General features: G+C 39.9%; 1 protein-coding gene and 1 pseudogene across 6 annotated transcripts in view; one reads left to right on the top strand and one right to left on the bottom strand.

The window, feature by feature from the left end:
* The window catches only part of REPS2 (RALBP1 associated Eps domain containing 2), a 197276-nt gene that overhangs the window by 32846 nt on the left and 145608 nt on the right, over nucleotides 1-18822 (bottom strand). For all 6 annotated transcript variants that reach the window (XM_016942948.3, XM_016942952.3, XM_016942949.3 and 3 more), the window contains one exon: nucleotides 10881-10942. In XM_016942948.3, coding sequence (XP_016798437.1) covers nucleotides 10881-10942 — 62 coding nt within the window. The remainder of the gene's footprint in view (nucleotides 1-10880; nucleotides 10943-18822) is intronic.
* Nucleotides 14311-14860, top strand: LOC129138795 (chromobox protein homolog 1-like; annotated as a pseudogene).

The following is an 18822-nucleotide window of genomic DNA, read 5'->3' as shown; positions in this document are numbered from 1 at the left end:
TCTGGTAAATCTTCAAATGACTTTATTCTAGTTGTCATATCAGAGGACTTTTTTTTCTTTTCCCCAATCCTTAATTTTAAGACAAATTTTTTAAAAGAAAAACTGCATAACTTCCCCACCAAAACAGCCATTTAAACTTCTACCAATTACTTAGCAGTCTTCTCCAAGTATTTAACAGTAGGCACTTGACATTTAGGACTGAACCATCTGGAGACCTTCACAGATATCCCAATTCACATAAATACTACACATACATCATCTCCCAAAATATAAAAACTTATAAAAACAAGTTATAAGACAAGATAGGTAAATTATAAATGAGTCACCTAAGCGATCCCTTTAGACCCCTAAAAAGAGTTAGTAGAAATTCACTAAGGAGCTAAGAATCTCAAAACCCTACTGGGAAGGGAACAGTGGCTAATGTAAAAGTAATTCGAAATCCGACCACTGGAAAGGGGCCAATTACCATGCACCATGGACCTTCAAGGTCATCCTCAGAGATGAGAAAACCTTACCATCAAAGGTCTACCATATACTTATGTGGTACAATCAGGAAACACTTTTGTATTCAGCTGTTACCCCTCTTTTCTACTGTTTTGTCATGTAATCATTTTAATAGATGCCTAATATTCTAATCAGGCAGATATACATTACCCTTGACCAGTGCCTTCTTCCTAGATATTAAGGTGGTCTGTATTGTTCTTATTTTTATAATACTAAAATAAATGTCATCATAGAACTTTTCCTTTCTTTTGAATTAGTTACTAGGATTAATTCTAAAGACACTTATTGATAAAGAGCAAAATGCTGAGCACTTCTTTCAAAAAGAAGGAAGGGGGACAGGTTTACACTTTTCTCCTCCATTCCAATGCTGGTATTTCATTACTAATTCTCACCCTCTCTTCTCCTTGCACTTATCACTATGGCCATTTCCTTTGCCTTTTGAATTTGTCATTCAGTGCGAACTATTTGAGAATAGTTTTCAAATTTAAGAAATCCTCATAAGAGAACTTCCAAAACTCTTGAGATTCAATCAACACAGGTTGGTCCGAAACAGAATTGTTTCTTCATGATACATGAATCTAGAGATATGAGTAGCTCTGAGCAATCCATGAACCAATTCTACAACTAGGGAACATATAGTAAAAGGTACTGCCAAAGTTAACAAAGGAAAAATACATTACACAAAACAAGCATTCCACTTGAATATTCAACCTCGATAAATTTAAAACAATGTTATCTAGGGCAAATGATAAATTTATCAGAACCTGATTTCACTTTAAAATAGAGCCCTTTATTTTGACCAGAGGTTAACACATGCTTAATTATACTCTTGGTCAGTCTAGCTAAAGTTTTGTCAATTTCATTGATCTTTGCAAAAAATCAACTTTTCAACTATTTTCTCTGTTGTTTTTCTGTTCTCTATTTTGTTTCTCTACACTCTACTCTTATTTCTGTCCTGCTAGCTTTGGATTTAGTGTGTTCTTTTTCTTCCAGTTTCTTTTTTTTTCTTTTTTTTTTTTTGAGACAGAGTCTCGCTCTGTCGCCCGGGCTGGAGTGCAGTGGTGCAATCTTGGCTCACTGCAAGCTCCGCCTCCTGGGTTCACACCATTCTCCTGCCTCAGCCTCCCGAGTAGCTGGGACTACAGGCGCCCGCCACCACGCCCGGAATAACATTTTTTTTGTATTTTTAGTAGAGACGGAGTTTCCCGTGTTAGCCAGGATGGTCTTGATCTCCTGACCTCGTGATCCACCCGCCTTGGCTTCCCAAAGTGCTGGGATTACAGGCGTGAGCCACTGTGCCCAGCCTTCTTCCAGTTTCTTAAGGTGTAAAGCTAACTGTTGATTTTGGATCTCTTCTTTTTTAATGTTAAGTGTTTATAGCTAAAACTTTCCCTCCGAGTACTGCTATCACTGCATCCCATAGGTTTTGATATGATTTTGTTTTCACTCATCTCAAGGTATTTTCTAATTTCACTTATAATTTCTTCTTTGTGTTTTTAAGAGTATGTTAATTTCTACATATTAGTGAATCTTCCATTTTACTTCTGTTATTGATTTCTAGTTTCATTCCATTGACATCAGAGAAGATGTTTAATATAATTTCAATCTTTTTAAATTTATTGAGACTTGTTTTGTGGCCTAACATATGGTCTATCCTGAAGAATATTCCAAGTGCACTTGAGAAAAATGTCTATTGTGCTGATGCTGGGTGTTCTATAGTTATGTTATATCAAGTTGAACCATGGTATTGTTCAAGCTTTCTATTTCCTTATTGGTCTTCTGTCTACTCGAAGTCTCTAGTTCACTGTCATGCCAGTCCTCTTTCCTCTTTAAACCTTTCAAAGTCTTTGTTCTGGCCAGGCATGATGGCTCGCACCTGTAATCCCAAGGCTTTGGGAGGCTGAGGTGGGAGGATTACTTGAGCTCAGGAATTTGAGACCAGCCTGGGCAATATAGGAAGACCCTGTCTCTATAAAAAATAAAAACATTAGCTCGGTGTGGCAGCAAGGACCTATAGTCCCAGCTACTCAGGAGGCTGAGTCCCTTCAGCCCAGGAGGTTGAGGGTGCAGTGAGCCATGATCACACCACTGCACTCCAGCCTGGACAACAGAGCGAGACCCTGTCTCAAAAAAAAAAAAATCCTCTTTCCATTATAGTATTTCTGGGGGTTTTAGTTGTACTTAGCAGGGAGGAGCAGGGAAAATTAGTCCAACCTATCTTGTCCCTCAACTGTGTTTCATGATGTTTTATCTATATTACAAAAAAAATTCTTGAACAGAGAATACAAAATAGAATCAGACATCTTAGCACTAGCAGGATCCCTCTAGTCCAATCTTCTTACTTTATAGAAGGGGCGATAGGTCCATGAGACTAACTTACTTAATTCCCACAAAGCCAGAGAGCTACACAGTAGCAGGACTAAGGATAAGACCACAGACAGACACATTCATATTACTACATTCAGCACAGTGTGGTACAGCTTTCAGTATGTTCTTTCATCATCACAAATGAAGGTACAGCCTTGGTTTATATCTTCTTTCCTTAATCACTGAAATACTCATTAACATGTTGTGATTTTTCAGCTAATCTACAGCATACACTGTAGGACAGAACAAAGTAACACTTTGGAAGAAAATGAAGGTGGCATCTTAGGTGATATACGTTTATAAATTCACTTTGGAATAACTTCTGATTTTCTAATACATGCATGAATAGAAACTATCTTGATACATATTAAATTCGTATTTTGATGAGTAAAAATTAGGATGTTGTATATACCTTTGAAAGTTCATAAATATGCTTTAACAGGCAGTATCTTAAGGTGATTCAATGACTTACATATTACATGAGGTCATTTGAATATATTACAGCAAGAGATTTCATGATGTTTGGTGTTTATTCACGGAGTTTTAATTTGATTTAAAAAACATGCAATTTTAAAAGCAATGACATTTCTCTATTGTTCACATTAAATAATGTTTCTTGCTATTTTCTTATAGATATTTGAAAGTTGACAACAATATAATACAGGTTAAGTATCCAAAATCCGAAAATACAAAATCCAAAATGCTCCAAAACCCAAAACTTCTGTTGTTGTTGTTGAGACAGAGTCTTGCTCTGTCACCCACGCTGGAGTGCAGTGGCTCGATCTCGGCTCCCTGCAACCTCCACCTCCTGGGTTCAAGCAATTCTCCTGCCTCAGCCTCCCGAGTAGCTGGGATTACAGGCACGTACCATCACGCCAGGCTAATTTTTGTATTTTTAGTAGAGATGGGGTTTCACCATGTTGGTCAGGCTGGTCTCGAACTCCTGACCTTAGGTGATCTGCCTGCTTCAGCCTCCCAAAGTGTTGGGATTACAGGCGTGAGCCACTAAGCCTGGCCTCTTCTTTTTTTATTGTTTGTTTGTTTGTTTGAGACGGAGTTTCACTCTTGTTGCCCAGGCTGGAGTGCAATGTCGCGGTCTTGGCTCACTGCAACCTCCGCCTTGCAGGTTCAAGAGATTCTCCTGCCTCAGCCTCCTGAGTAGCTGGGACTACAGGCGCCTGCCACCCCGCCCGGCTAATTTTTGGTTTTTTTTTTAGTAGAGATGAGGTTTCACCATGTTGGCCAGGCTGGTCTCGAACTTGTGACCTCAGGTGATCCACCCACCTCGGCCTTCCAAAACTTTTTGAGTACCAACATGACACTCAAAGGAAATGCTCACTGGAGCATTTAGGATTTTGGATTTTCAGATTTGAGATGGTCAACTAGGTAAGTGTAATGTAGATATTCCAAAAAAAAAAGTGAAATCTAAACCACTTCTGGTCCCAAGCATTTCAGACAAAGGGTACTCAACCTATACTTCATTTTACTATCTTAAAAATTGATTTAGTATGTGTTAAAAATAGATTCAGTATGTATGTTATGCTTTAATAAAATTAACACTTAAAAATGGATTAGATAGCCCTGTAAGAGACTTACATAATCACCAGGAATTCCTTCCCCCGCCCCAAAAAAGTATGTGTGGTCTAAAACTCTTAATTTCTCCCAGAAGAATTTACTATTTTGAATCACCAACTGTGTATTAACTTGTGGAAAGAATAATTTAAATGACAGGATATTAATTAAAAGGATAGAGTATTTAAAATGGTGTTGAATATTTCACAAATTCAGGGCCTACGAACTGCCATTTAAGTTTAAGTGAGCTGCAGTTTTTACTTCCAAATAAAACAAATGTAGTATTTTATAAAAAGTTGTGTCTAAAAAATCAGTCTTTGAAAAACAGTAGCATGACTGCCATATTCCTATTGGGTTCGATATCACTTTCAGGACCTGATTCTAGCCAGATTATGAAGTTAGATGAGGAATTAACTGAATGGACCACAGTTGTTCTGGTTTCCTCTTGAGGCCATCTGTGTTCATGGCTAGCCTCTCACAGTAGTACACACAGGACCTGAGGCACACAGTGACTAGTTCTTCCAGTAGGACCTTCCTGTCACATCCTCTAGCCCTGTTCACATCAGTCACCACAAGAATCCCTTGACTCCCACGCCCCTTGTGATCTGAGTTCTTGTCCCCATAGGGTCTGAGTACATCCCCTAAGCTGACCTCATGCCTCCCCAACTCCAGAACCCCTTTCATTATGCCCTATAAGAACTCATCAATAAAATTCCCTATATTCTCAACCTCTTCTCTGAGCATTCCTTCCTCTTGCCCTAATTCAGTGCTTCTCAACTCTGGCTGCACTTCAGAATCACCTGGGGAGGTTTTTAAACCTCCCAGTGGCCGGACCTCAGCACCCCATGCCAAAATCTCTGCGAGGGGCTCCAGGCCTCAGCACGTTCAAAGCTCCCCCAGATGATTCCACTGTGCAGCCAAGGGTGAGAACCACTAGGCTAAAACCCTGTCCTCCCGTCAGTTTCTGCTCCCCAGACAGAACTCCTTTGGTAGGGGCTGTTTCTCTCCCACATCCCTACCGGAACTGGAACTGGAAGTGAGCAGGAGGCTTGCTCCCCATGGCCACTTCCAGAACACTACAGCCATTTTCCCTACAATCTGGCTTTCCAAATCTCAGGCAGCTCCTCAAACATACCAGGACCTCCTGCAAGCCTGTTTCTCTGCATTTGGGTTTTTTTTTTTTTTTTAATCTGCGGTAAAGCTCTGTATCTTTTAGCCAGCTAAAAAAAAAAAAAGTTCTGTTGTTTCTTTAAAACTAATTTCATTGGTCATCTCACCCCTTCCATGAGTCTTCTTGGTCTCTCTAAGCTTAAAGGTATTCATCAAATGCTTCTCCCACAGTGCTTTCACCTTCCAGTGCTATTTTTAGTACTCATTACATTGCTAGTGAGGAAAACTTTGTTACATATAAGGTGAGAAATTAGTGGCAGAAATAGGAAAATTCTGAGCACATTAGTCTGCAGGGAACCCCAATTTATCAAATGTGGTGCTAATAGAAAACTTAAAAGATAATGTCTTGCACCCCCAAAATCTTTTCTTTATTATAGTTACACTGAAGCTGTGGCTCTATCACAATTGCCATAAGAAAACTGTCATGAGATCAACACTATTAAAAGGACTTAGCTACTGAAGTACCAGACAGTCCCTTAGCAGAGAACTGACCTACAGAATAAACACAAACTCGCCGGGCACGGTGGCTCATGCCTGTAATCCCAGCACTTTGGGAGGCTGAAGTGGGCAGATCACGAGGTCAGGAGTTCGAGACCAGCCTGGCCAACATGGTGAAACCCCCATCTCTACTAAAAATACAGAATTAGCCGGGTGTGGTGGTGCATGCCTGTTATCCCAGCTACTCGGAAGGCTGAGGCAGGAGAATCGCTTGAACTGGGTAGGTGGAGGTTGCGGTGAGCCAAGATTGCGCCATTGCACTCCAGCCCGGGAAACAAGAGTGAAACTCCATCTCAAAAAAAAAAAAAAAAGAATAAACACAAACTCTACAGATGGCAATTTACTGGATTTATTAAAATGACACAAACAGTGGGCTAATACATTTAACTCTCACTTTAACACTGCTCTAGGCCGGGCACAGTAGCACACTCCTGTAATCCCCAACACTTTAGGCTGAGGTGGGAAGATCACTTGAGCCTGGGAGGTCAAGGCTGCAGTAAGCCCTGAACATGCCACTGCAATCCAGCCTGGGAGGTCAAGGCTGCAGTAAGCCCTGAACATGCCACTGCACTCCAGCCTGGGTGACACAGCGAGACCGTCTTAAGAAAACAAAAACAAAAACAAACAAAAGAATGCACTGCTCTATATGAAATAGTTTACTTTAATTGCTTTTTGGTTATTTATGCTATAAATAAGTCTTTTTTCAAAAAAAAGTCCTCTTCTGAGCTGAGCCAAAAGACCATGCCCTAGTCTCTAGTCTTGCCACAGGAAAATGTGAAACACAAACTACTTAATTTTGTATATAGTCACTAGGTTCTTCTTGATCTTACCTATAGTATGAAAAATAAAAAGATGTTTCTTTTAACTTATTCCTTTTCCTAACTCCAGGGCCCCATTTGTATAACTTAATCCAGATGTTCATATCACAGTGGTGCTTGAATAAGTATGAGCCAGCTAAACTGCATGTTATGCTGAAAACCTATACTTCATCTCTCTCATTTGATAAAAGAATATATGCTTTTGGTGTATGTAGAAACAATCTTTATATATCTCTGTATGCATATTGCAAATGTACAAACTCATTTTTCTTACATACTTAAAACCTGGAAAGCCAGGTTTGGTAGTGTGTGCCTATGGTCCCTAACTACTTGAGAATAGTAGTTTTCAAATTTAAGAAATCCTCACAAGAGAACTTCCAAAACTTGAGATTCAATCAGCACAAGCTGGTCTGAAACAGAATTGTTTCTTCATAATACATGAATCCAGAGATATGAGTAGCTCTGAGCAATCTATGAACCAATTCTATAACTAGGGAACATACAGTAAAAGGTACTGCCAAAGTTAACAAAGGAAAAATACATTACACAAAACAAGCATTCCACTTGAATATTCAACCTTGATAAATTTAAAACAATGTTATCTAGGCCAAATGATAAATTTATCAGAACCTGATTTCACTTTAAAATAGAGCCCTTTATTTTGACCTTTGATCCTTTCCCCATTGCTTGTTTTTGTCAGGTTTGTCAAAGATCAGATGGTTGTAGATGTGTGGTGTTATTTCTGAGGTCTCTGTTCTGCTCCACTAGTCTATATGTCTGTTTTGATACCAGTACCATGCTCTTTTGGTTACTGTAGCCTTGTAGTATAGTTTGAAGTCAGGTAGCATGATGCCTCCAGCTTTGTTCTTTTTGCTTAGGATTGTCTTGGTTATATGGGGTCTTCTTTGATTCCATATGAAATTGAAAACAGTTTTTTCTAATTCTGTGAAGAATGTCAATGGTAGTTTGATGGGAATATCATTGAATCTATAAATTACTTTGGGCAGCCGGGCATGGTGGCTCATGCCTCTAATCCCAGCACTTTGGAAGGCCGAGGCAGGTGGATCACGAGGTCAGGAGATCGAGATCATCCTGGCTAACACAGTTAAATCCCGTCTCTACTAAAAAATACAGAAAATTAGCCGGGCGTGGTGGCAGGCAACTGTAGTCCCAGCTACTCGGGAGGCTGAGACAGGAGAATGGTGTGCACCCGGGAGGCAGAGCTTGCAGTGAGCCGAGATCACCCCACTGCACTCCAGCCTGGGCGATAGTGCGAGACTCCGTCTCAAAAAAAAAAAAAAAAAAAGTTACTTCAGGCAGTATGGCCATTTTCACGATATTGATTCTTCCTATCCATAAGGATGGAATGTTTTTCCATTTGTTTGTGTCCTCTCTAATTTCCTTTAGCAGTGGTTTGTAGTTCTCCCTGAAGAGGTCCTTCACATCCCTTGTTAGCTGTATTCCTAAGTATTTTATTCTCTTTGTAGTGATTGTGAATGGGAGTTCATTCATGATTTGGCTCTCTGCTTGCCTACTCTTGGTGTAAAGGAATGCTTGTGCTTTTTGCACACTGGTTTTGTATCCTAACAGGTATTTTATAAATAAAGATATCAATGGTCACAGAAGCTAGGAAATTGCTGGCTTTAACAAAATTTACTAGCTTTACTTACTGTAGGCCTCCAAAGCCTTTAGTGAGCTCACTTGCACAGCGACTCTCCCAGAGGGGTAGAGGGGCAGCAGTCTGCAAATCTGTACCACAGAGCCCTATTAATATCTCCCAGAGACTGTTTTATCACAAGCAGTTTGAGAAAGACTAGAATATATAGGTGTCCCATACAAAGTGGTTAGTAAGACGCTCATAGGGTCAATATCAACTTGACATGGCACAAAAACTAAATATAACCATGTGTTTATTGCCCAGGACTTCATATATCTGAATATGTGTGTCCCACTTACACTGGGTGAAAGGAGGGAATAGGGGAGAGAAATGGAATGTGGATCTTCTGCCTCCATTTCTTACACGCCTGTTCCTGAAATCTGAAATCTCCATAGTTAGGCAGCTGAGCCGGAGGCTTAGGCTGAGTACTGGGCTCACTGTTTATATTGTGATGGGAAATCTGGTAGACAAAGAAGCAGACTCATTCATTAACAGTGACTAGAGAATTCCCAGATCCCCCAATCAGATCTTTGGTGACTAAGCTCCAAAAGCAGGCAAGAAGCCCACCTCAAGCAGCTCAGATGAAGACTGCTGATAGCAGCAGCATATTTTGGGACCGGGTAGTAACTACTGGCATTTGTGCAGGAAGAGAAAGCTAGAAGGTTGGTTACAAAAGTCATTTCAGACAGGTCTTCCATGCATTCAACCAGGTGGCTCTCAAGCCCCAGGCTTGAACTAGCAGCTAGCAAATGCCTGCTCATTTTGTTGTGACAAAGTCCAGGTTTGCTGTTGGTGTGGAGCAGGAGCCTCATCTCATCAAGGTCCTCCTTAGGGGCCTGTGATGAAAGCCTCCATTGCAAGTGTAATGGATCTGCTGTCTGGCTGTACACATAGACACTCAGACTCCAGTGATGGTGACAGGAGGAGTCTTTAGGAGACAGATTGCAATTTGGGAGCTGGCTCTACTATTTACTAGCTATGCCACCTTGGGTAACTTGCTTAGCCCCCATATACTTCAACTTCCTTATCTGTTAAAAAAAAAAGGGATAATATTAGTACCTGTATCTACCTCAGAGGGGTTTTGTGAGGATTAAATAATGCACTGAAAGCACTTAGCACAATGCCTGATTTATTGGAGATGCTCAATAGACACAGCTAATAATTTGAATGAGAAGAAATTACAGCCAATGAAAGGCTTAGGGCAAAACTAAGGTTTGGCATTAGATATACAGCAGGGACTCAATAAATACTTGTTGACGGTTCAACCAATATCTCTTAAGGCCAATGTTACATCCTGGAAAGGAGTTCTCGCTGGTTTATATGCAGGTCAGGAAGAAATGGGCTTTTTATTACCCTTCGCACTAAAGCAGGAAGCCAATATCTCATAGTATTTGCATCTCAAGGTTGAGTGGATGCTAAAAACCATTTCATTCACTGAAAGAAGGACAAGTATGTGTTAAAAGTGGTTTCAGTGACTCATGAGTCCTGAGATGTCCCCATATGGAAGGATAGCTCTGAACCACCCAGAACAATGAAGCAGAAACAGGGACTGTCTACAGAGAAATTTCCCAACATTTTCTGCCAAAAATCAGAAAGGGTCTTTAAAGATAGAAAGTTTCTTCAGCAGCAATTAACAAAAGGAAAGATCTGTAGCATCATATACCACACTCCACTGTTTGCTTCTCATTTTCAGCTCTGCAAAGTGTTGATGAATAAGGCCATAGTGGCACATGTAAATAAGGCAGAATTAATTTAGGGGTGAAACAGATCTTGGTGACATGTTCTCCCCCTCCTGTTATCTCAGCTTTTTGTTCTGAGGAAAAATACCATCCTAAAGAAAGCACCATAGGCCAAAACCACGGCACTAACCCCACGTTGATAACCATTTATTTTTTGTTTATGTAGAATTAACATAGCTCCTAAAGTGCTGACGAAAATATAGGCACCCAGATTGCACATACTATACAGAAAAACCATGTCTCCACCTCCAATTAGAGAGAGGCCCCTTCTTCTACCCTTCTCTGGGGATGAAAACAGACGCACCCCTGGACAGCCAAGAGTGAACTAGTATATGTATGCTTGGTGGCTTATTGAGGAAACTTTCTCTCTTCCACATGAGGCTGGGGAGCTGGCTGGATGAGAATAAATTAAACCACTCTCTGCTCTCTTCACAGGGTATCAGCTTGGGAATCTCATGGACCAGATCTGTGGCGACCAACCCTTGCAAAGAAGCACAGCGATAGGACAACTTCCCTACCACCGAACAGTTTACATAAATCAAATATGTCTCCTACCTGTGATGGACAAGGTCTCGGAGGGAGCGCAGGTGGTGGGGGTAACAATCCTGACTTGGTAGCTGAAAAGAAAAACACATACTATTAAGGATCACCCCCCAAAAATAAACAACAAAAAACTCTTATGCTTGTTAACTTGGAATGGCAATGGCATTTGCATTTAACATCTTTAAGTTTTTACAGTCCTTCTGAAGGCTTAAGAAAAAAGAATACACGTTATTTCTAATCCCTTTTTCATTGTCATCCTAACCTGAACTCAAGTATTTATGTAGGCTGTTTATGATTAAGACGACATAATAAAATGGTACAGAAAAGACACCTAAAACGCAACAAGGGAAAGGTGGTCAATTCCTCATTATTCTAATGTTATTTCGTTTCAAACAATCTAGGGCAAAAGTCAGAAAGGGTCTTCTTTGATTTCTCTCATATTTCTCCCTAGCTCTCAGCCACTACACTGCTCATTAGCTCAATGAGTAGGCTACAGAAACTAAGAGAGCTGGAACCCAAATGAGGAAGCTTGGCCACCCTGTAAATGCTGCTGGGAATGGATCTGAAAGCAGTGAGGGAGGCTGACAGTGATAGACTGAAATGATATTTAGGGATTCTTCAAAGACCTCAATTTCTTTTTCTCTCCCTAATATTTATTATCAGGGATAACTAAAGCTGTTTCTAAAATAATCTGGCCACATCTGAAGAATCTTTATGAAGTATCAGTCTAATTTTAAATTTTGTGAGATACAGAGAATACTGAGTTAAGCCAAGAACATCTGAATTGTACCTTAGCAATGAAAATAAACAGCTGCTATGAAATTATAAATAAAGTTCATAATAACACACAAGAAATAAGTTTAGCATTACACACTGGCAAGTTAAACCACATTCTTTACAAACTCCTTAGAAAAACACCATCGTCCAAATAACTATATGTAGTTTGTTTGCAAATTTGTACTATGCATTTGGACAATTTTCTGTGCCTTAAAAAATAAATCAGAGCAATGTACCAAGAACATAAAAGATTTTGCAAATTACTTTTGATTTCCCTTAGCTAGCTGGATCAGACAAGCTAGAAGATGGAGTTTGGTGTGTTCCACAAATGTAACTCAGGGTAATATCACAGAGATTTTCATTTTGAGCCAGTGCATGGATATGGTACAATCATGTTGGCCTATCTATGATTTCTCTCTATCTGTCTTTCATTAAAATTTATGAAACACATCGGTGGGTTAAAACTCCAGAGGTGGTGAGACCTTGAACAGCTGTCAATAACAAAGCACACAGCAGGAGAGAATGCTGAAAGCCTTCAGGAATTATTCATCTCAGGGCTCCTACTCTTTAGATCCTCACAGATTGGACCTTTAAAATTAACAGTTACTTTCAAAACAAATGAAACAGGCCAGGCATGGTGCCTCATGCTGTAGTCCTAGCACTTTGGGAGGCCAAGGTAGGCGGATCCCTTGAGCTCAGGAGTTTGAGACTGGCATAGGCAACATGGATAAACCCCTTATCTACAAAAAATACAAAAACTAGCCAGGCGTGGTAGTGCACACCTGTAGTCCCAGCTACTTGGGAGGCTGAGACAGAAGGATCACTTGAACCCAGGAGTTGAGGCTTCCGTGAGCCATGATTGGGCCACTGCACTCCGGCCTAGGCAACAGAGTGAGACCCTGTCTCATTCATAAATAAATAAAATAAAATAAAACAAAATAAAATAAAATAAAATAAATCTACGCAAACTTCTAAGGGAAAGGCCAAGCAATTGTATTAATGTGTGTTAAAACAACTCTTTATTAACAAAAAAGAGGACTATACAAGAAATGATGAGCCATTTAATTAAATTGACTTGTGCTTCCAGCCAAGATGAAGTAACAGAGAGCAGATTTACCCACCCATTTAAAACAACCAAAAACACATAGAAAAAAAAATATGAAACAACAGTTTTCAAGGCACTAGAAAATCAGGCAACAAAAGACAGTGACCCCTGAGAGAGAGGAACCAATGAGCCCTGTGGCTGACTGTCCCTACTCACTGCCTTGAGAGTTATTAGAAACAGTATTTAGATCCTGATTCGGATCTCATTAAGTTCTTTTGTATGATTTAATTTTTTTTAAAGACAAATGCCCTGCTCTTGTAAAAGATGATGTGTGGGTCTATTTCTGAATACACTTTTAGATAAAAGCATGTCACCTACAACATCATTTATTGTGGTTTATCAGAAATTGCCCCAAATATGAAGAAGAAATAGGGTAAAAGACTGAGGCCATTTAATATGGAATTCTGTTTTAATTTCTCACAATTGAGCTTCAAGCAACAAAACAGTATCACAGGTATGTGTCCGTTGTTCATTCTGAATCTCTCATTGTAAGAGTTGGCATAGAGGCCTGGCGCGATGGCTCACGCCTGTAATCCCAGCACTTTGGGAGGCCAAGGCGGGCAGATCACGAGGTCAGGAGATTGAGACCATCCTGGCTAACACAGTGAAACCCCATCTCTACTAAAAATACAAAAACAAAAAAAAATTAGCCAGGCATGCTGGCGGGCGCCTGTAGTCCCAGCTACTCTGGAGGCTGAGGCAGGAGAATGGCGTGAACCCGAGAGGTGGAGCTTTCAGTGAGCCAAGATCACGCCACTGCACTCCAGCCTGGGTGACAGAGCCAGACTCCATCTCAAAAAAAAAAAAAAAAAAGAAAAAGAAAAAGAAAAAAAAACAAGAGTTGGCATAGGTTATTTTCCTCATTAAATTCTGAGAGCATTTTTTGGGGGGAAGCCCCCACATTCATATCAAAAATATTATACTTGACAGGATATCACTCTGTTGCCCAGGCTGGAGTGCAGTGGCATGATCATTAACACTGCAGTCTCAAACTCCTGGGCTCAAGCAATCCTCCCACCTCGGCCTCCTAAAGTGTTGGGATTACAGGTATGAGCCACTGTGCCCAACCATATTAAACAAATACTAAGAGCAGCTTTGTTTCCTCTTTTCAGTACCTTTGCCATGTTTTTTATTTTTCCAGTCTTACCTAGTTAGAATTATCTACTGTAAAAGTTGAATTTAAATGGTGATAATGGGCATTCTTGTCTTCTCTTGATCTCAAAGGGGAGCATTTACTAGCTCACCATAAGGTATGGTGTTGGTGTTTGCTGTAGGTATGTTGTAGATACCCTTTAATAGATTGTGAAGGCGGTGCAGGCAGTGGGCAGTGGGCAGCACAGAGTGCAGGGCTCTTTTGTTCGGCTGAGAGGAGGGCCATTAGCCGAGGCCTGCGGTACACCATTTCAGCAAGGGGCTCCTTTGCAGCTACCCTTGCTGCTTTTCTGAGCCCCACTGCCCTGGCCGACCCAATGCACCAATAGCACAGCACCGATTCCTTTCCGGCTCCTGGGCACTGCTCTGAGCAGCATCACCCTTTACACCAGAAAGTTGGCACATGCTATGGGGAAAAAACAAAACAAGAAGAAAGTGGAGGAGGTGCTAGAAGAGGAGGAACAGGAATATGTGGTGGAAAAAGTTCTCAACCGTCGATTGGTAAAGGGCAAAGTGGAGTACCTCCTAAAGTGGAAGGGATTCTCAGATGAGGACAACACATGGGAGCCAGAAGAGAACTTGGATTGCCCTGACCTCATGAGTTTCTGCCGTCACAGAAAACAGCACATGAGATAGACAAATCAGAGGGAGGCAAGCACAACGCTGATTCTGATTCTGAAGATAAGGGAGAGGAGAGCAAACCAAAGAAGAAGAAGAGTCAGAAAAGCCACGAGGCTTTGCTCAGGGTTTGGAGCCGGAGCAGATTATTGGAGCTACAGACTCCAGTGGAGAGCTCATGTTCCTGATGAAAGGGAAAAATTCTGATGAGGCTGACCTGGTCCCTGCCAAGGAAGTCAATGTCAAATGCCCACGGGTTGTCATATCCTTCTATGAGGAAAGGCTGACGTGGAATTCCTACCCCAAAGAGGATGATGACAAAACAGATGACAAGAATTAACTCTCCTGAGTACCAGCCTCTGTCACATCTGACTGTGGGTTTCAGGTGGGAAGGAAAGACGTTCTACTTGTCTTGACACCATAGAGGTAGCTTGAGAAGATGCCCTTTGAAGAGCCAGTATCATTTCTGTGCCCTGCAGCAGCCCAAGTGTTTTAAAGCCGTTCCAAGCTGTATAGTTTGCACACCCGTCCCAGTGGAGGGGAAGGGGGATAAGTGCTTCAAGGCAACCTTTTCTGCACTTTGCTGAGAAAAAGCAAAGGGCCCTTTATGAAGGACAAAACTTGCAGAACTGGGTGTGTGGGAGAGCAAAAAAAATACTGTAGATAATCAAAGAGCATCTCCGCAACGCACAACTTTCTTCCCAATAGTGTTAACTCTACATTTTTACAGCATAGCACATGTGTAGTTTTTGGCTATTACTGGTGTATTATGTGGGAGAGGGAGGAATGGGGAGGGTGGAAAGGGAGATGGGTAGCATCATTTTGATTAAAATTTGGGGCCTGATAGGGGACATGGTGAAGCAATGCAAAGAACAGAAAACTAATGATTTGCTTCTATGTCCAGAATATTTTACCTTTGAAAAAAATGTCACTGGCACCATAAATACGGACTGTGAGAGACTTTAAAAGCTGTGAATGTCTGAAATCTATAAGCCATGGTGTTCCCTGCCTAAACTTAATGTACTTAGTCTCACAAAGGACTAAGCCAGTTAATAAGTTACCAGAGTTGCCATTTTGGAGATGGAAAATGACTGAGGAAGGAAGGTCTTTTATTGGAGAGTATACAGTACAAGCAGATCATTCTGCCTCAGAGGTGCTAATTCCTGAAATTAGAAGACCCTTTCTTTTCCAATAATAAAGTTATAAATATCAGCTTGTTCATCCTAGCCACTGGCTGAGGTGTTGGGGAAGGGGAAGGGGAAGAGGGTGGTAGAGGAGATAAGACAGGAGGGAAGTAAAGGGCCCATGCTCTTAGTTGGGACAACTTTTGGAGCCATTCTCTTTTGAGCTTTGAACTCTGAAACCATTGGTGGCAGAGTTCAGTCACTGACAGCACAAGTTTCACTGAATTGACTCAAGAGTTGAGTGATTTCAAAAGCCTTGGTCTCAGGAGATTAAACTTTCATACTGGGCAGTGGTTCACTTTAAAACACACACACACACACACACACACACACAAAACCATTTTTTAACAAATCCTAAGAAGTAACTGATACCCAAAATGCTCTGTCTTGAGTCATGAGATCCATCAGTTCTTGATATTATCTAGACTTGGATCTAGAGCTACATTGTAAAATCTTTTTAGGCATGTGTCAGATTTCTTTGAAAACTTTGTTTGAATGTAAACTTCACACCACACTCTCAGTTTTTGTCTTAATAAAACTATAGATATATAATCCCTGAAAAAAATAGATTATTATGAAAATTCCTAACCTTATTTTGAGACTTCTTTTCAGGATAATTTGTTGTTGGATTTTAATCAGAGCTGTAACTCTAGCCATTGAGATTATGGTATTATTTTTTCCTTATAATTTGTTAATGTGGTAAATTACATTCTGGATTGTCTAATATTAAAACACCCTTGCAGACCTGGGATAATCTCAACTTGGTAAGTTTTTTATATCTGCTAGATTTGGTTAGCTGATATTTTGTTTAGGATTTTTGCAACTATCTTCATGAGTGAGACCTGCAAGTGATTTCCTTTCTCATATGGTCCTCTATTATGCTTCATTCAGGTGGAGAGCACTACCCCCAACCCCCTACCATGCCCTGTTTATACTCTTAAATAGGTTGTATAAGATTGGAAATTTTTTCTTGAATCTCAAATAAAAATTTTCCCAGGAGAGCCACCTGAGCCCAGAGTTTTCTTTAAACAAGATTTTAAACTATGATTCTGCTTCTTGAATTGTTATAGGACTCTTCAGACTTTCTAATTCTTAAGTCGATTCTGATAAATGATATTTTTCTAGGCATTTATTCATTGCCTAAAATTTCAAATTTATTAGCATAAGGGTGTCCATACCCCCCTCTTATTATTATTTTAATCTCTGCATGTGTAATTGTCTTTTCCCATTCCTCATACTCCAGTTTTCCCTCACTAATCTCAGCTGGCATTTGTCAGTTTTGTTACTCTTTTCAAAAAACCAACTTTTAACTTTTTTGAGCCTCTGTATTGTATGTTTGCTTTCTGTTTTATTAATGCTGCTTATCTTCTTCCATTTACTTTCTTTGGGCATATCTTGTTCTTTTTCTATCTTAAATTGGTTGCTTAGTTCACTAATTTGTAGCTTTTATTTTCTAATGTAAGCATTTAGGGTTATAAATTTTTTCCAAGTACCTCTTTAGTAGAATATCATAGGTTTTTATTTGTGATATTATCACTCAGTGCTAAAAGCTTCCTAATTTCCATTACAGTTTATTTTATGATGTCTAAAGTATGTCTTTTAGAATTTCCTTAATTGAGAAGTCTATTAGTAGCAAACTTAGTTTATTTGATTGAAAAGTCATTTTTCCCCTCTTGAAAGAGGATTTAATTGGGTATAGAATTCTAAATTGACAGCTATTTTCTCCCAGCACATTGATGGTAACATTCCACTGCCTTCTGGTTTCTACTATTGCTATTAAGAAGCCAGCTCTCAGTCAAATCACTCTTTTGTTAGATGGCCCATCTTCTCTCTGGTTGCTTTTAAGATCTCCTCTTTGTTTTGGGTACTCTGAAATATCAAACTTTATCCTATGTCTGCACATGTATTTCTCTATCATCATTTTATCACTTGCTTGAGCTTCACTGGAATTTCTGAACCATGTAGCAACCCATTAATTTTGGTCAATTCTCAATGATTCTTTAAATGTTGTATTTCTACCATTTTTCTCTCCCCTCTCCTTCAAGAGCTTTCTAACTGTACTGTGTTCTAGACAATTTTCTACGATCTACTGTCCAAGTAACCAATCCCTCTTTAGTCGTTCTTAATGTCTAACAAAATCCAGTCTTCGAGTTTATGTTACAGAATTGTTCTTTTCTAGAAGTTCTATTTGGTCTTTTTTGAAAATGTTTTTTTCATTTTTATAATTTCTTGGCCACTCATTTTCTTCCTCTTTTCTTTCAACATATTTATATAATTTAAATATCTGAGGGCTTTGTATTTCCTGTTTGTTCTTGCTCATTGTGCTTCATTTCCTAGTGTGTTTAGCAACCTGTGACTCTAAACTCAAATTCCTTGGAACTTTACCTACAGGAAAACTTTGAGGCATGTGAAAAGTGAATTCCTCTTCCCTCTATCGCTTCTGCCAGAAATCTGAGGGTACTATCAACCTGGGACCACTTTAAACTAAAATCTTGGCTTGATACTGTGTAAAATTCCTTGTTTCTTGTGTATGACCCAGCGTTTTATTAAATGTCCTATCCAAAGACTTTTGAGTATAGACAGCAGTTCAAATACATGTAACTAATCTCACTCTTAACTCATTAACACAAAAATGAAGAGAACTGTTTAAATGCTCTTGTTTAAATTTGGAACTGGGAAAACAGAGGAGCAACTAATAGCTGACTAGACAGATCTGAGAAAGCAGGGAGTAACCAATTTGTACCACAGAAGCCCCCCAGTTCTCAGGAATTGATGGCATCCAACACCTCTGAATGTAGGGGTAAAATGAGGAAAGCAATAAAAACCTAAAGCAATGAACTAATAGTGGATTTATTTCCTACCCTTCAGGAAAAGGGCATACTTTGACAAGACCCTTCAGGATCTGGTTCTAGCTATTCTTCATGCTGTTTTTGGCTTCAGGGGCCCTACTCTTACAGTCCCCTCTGCTGTAGTAGCTATGCCTTATATCTGTCTCACCTGATAACTCAAAATACAGTAAGTGATCAACAAATAGTTCTTTAAACTATCTTAAAATCTATAGGATTATGTTCCATCCTCATTAAAAAAAAAAAAGACTGATTGAAGCAGTTTAGGAGCA

The sequence above is a fragment of the Pan troglodytes genome, chromosome X (assembly GCF_028858775.2).
Source record: "Pan troglodytes isolate AG18354 chromosome X, NHGRI_mPanTro3-v2.0_pri, whole genome shotgun sequence".
NCBI lineage: Eukaryota > Metazoa > Chordata > Mammalia > Primates > Hominidae > Pan > Pan troglodytes.
Note: the sequence above shows the minus strand (reverse complement) of the source record. Positions and strands in the feature narration are given on the sequence as shown.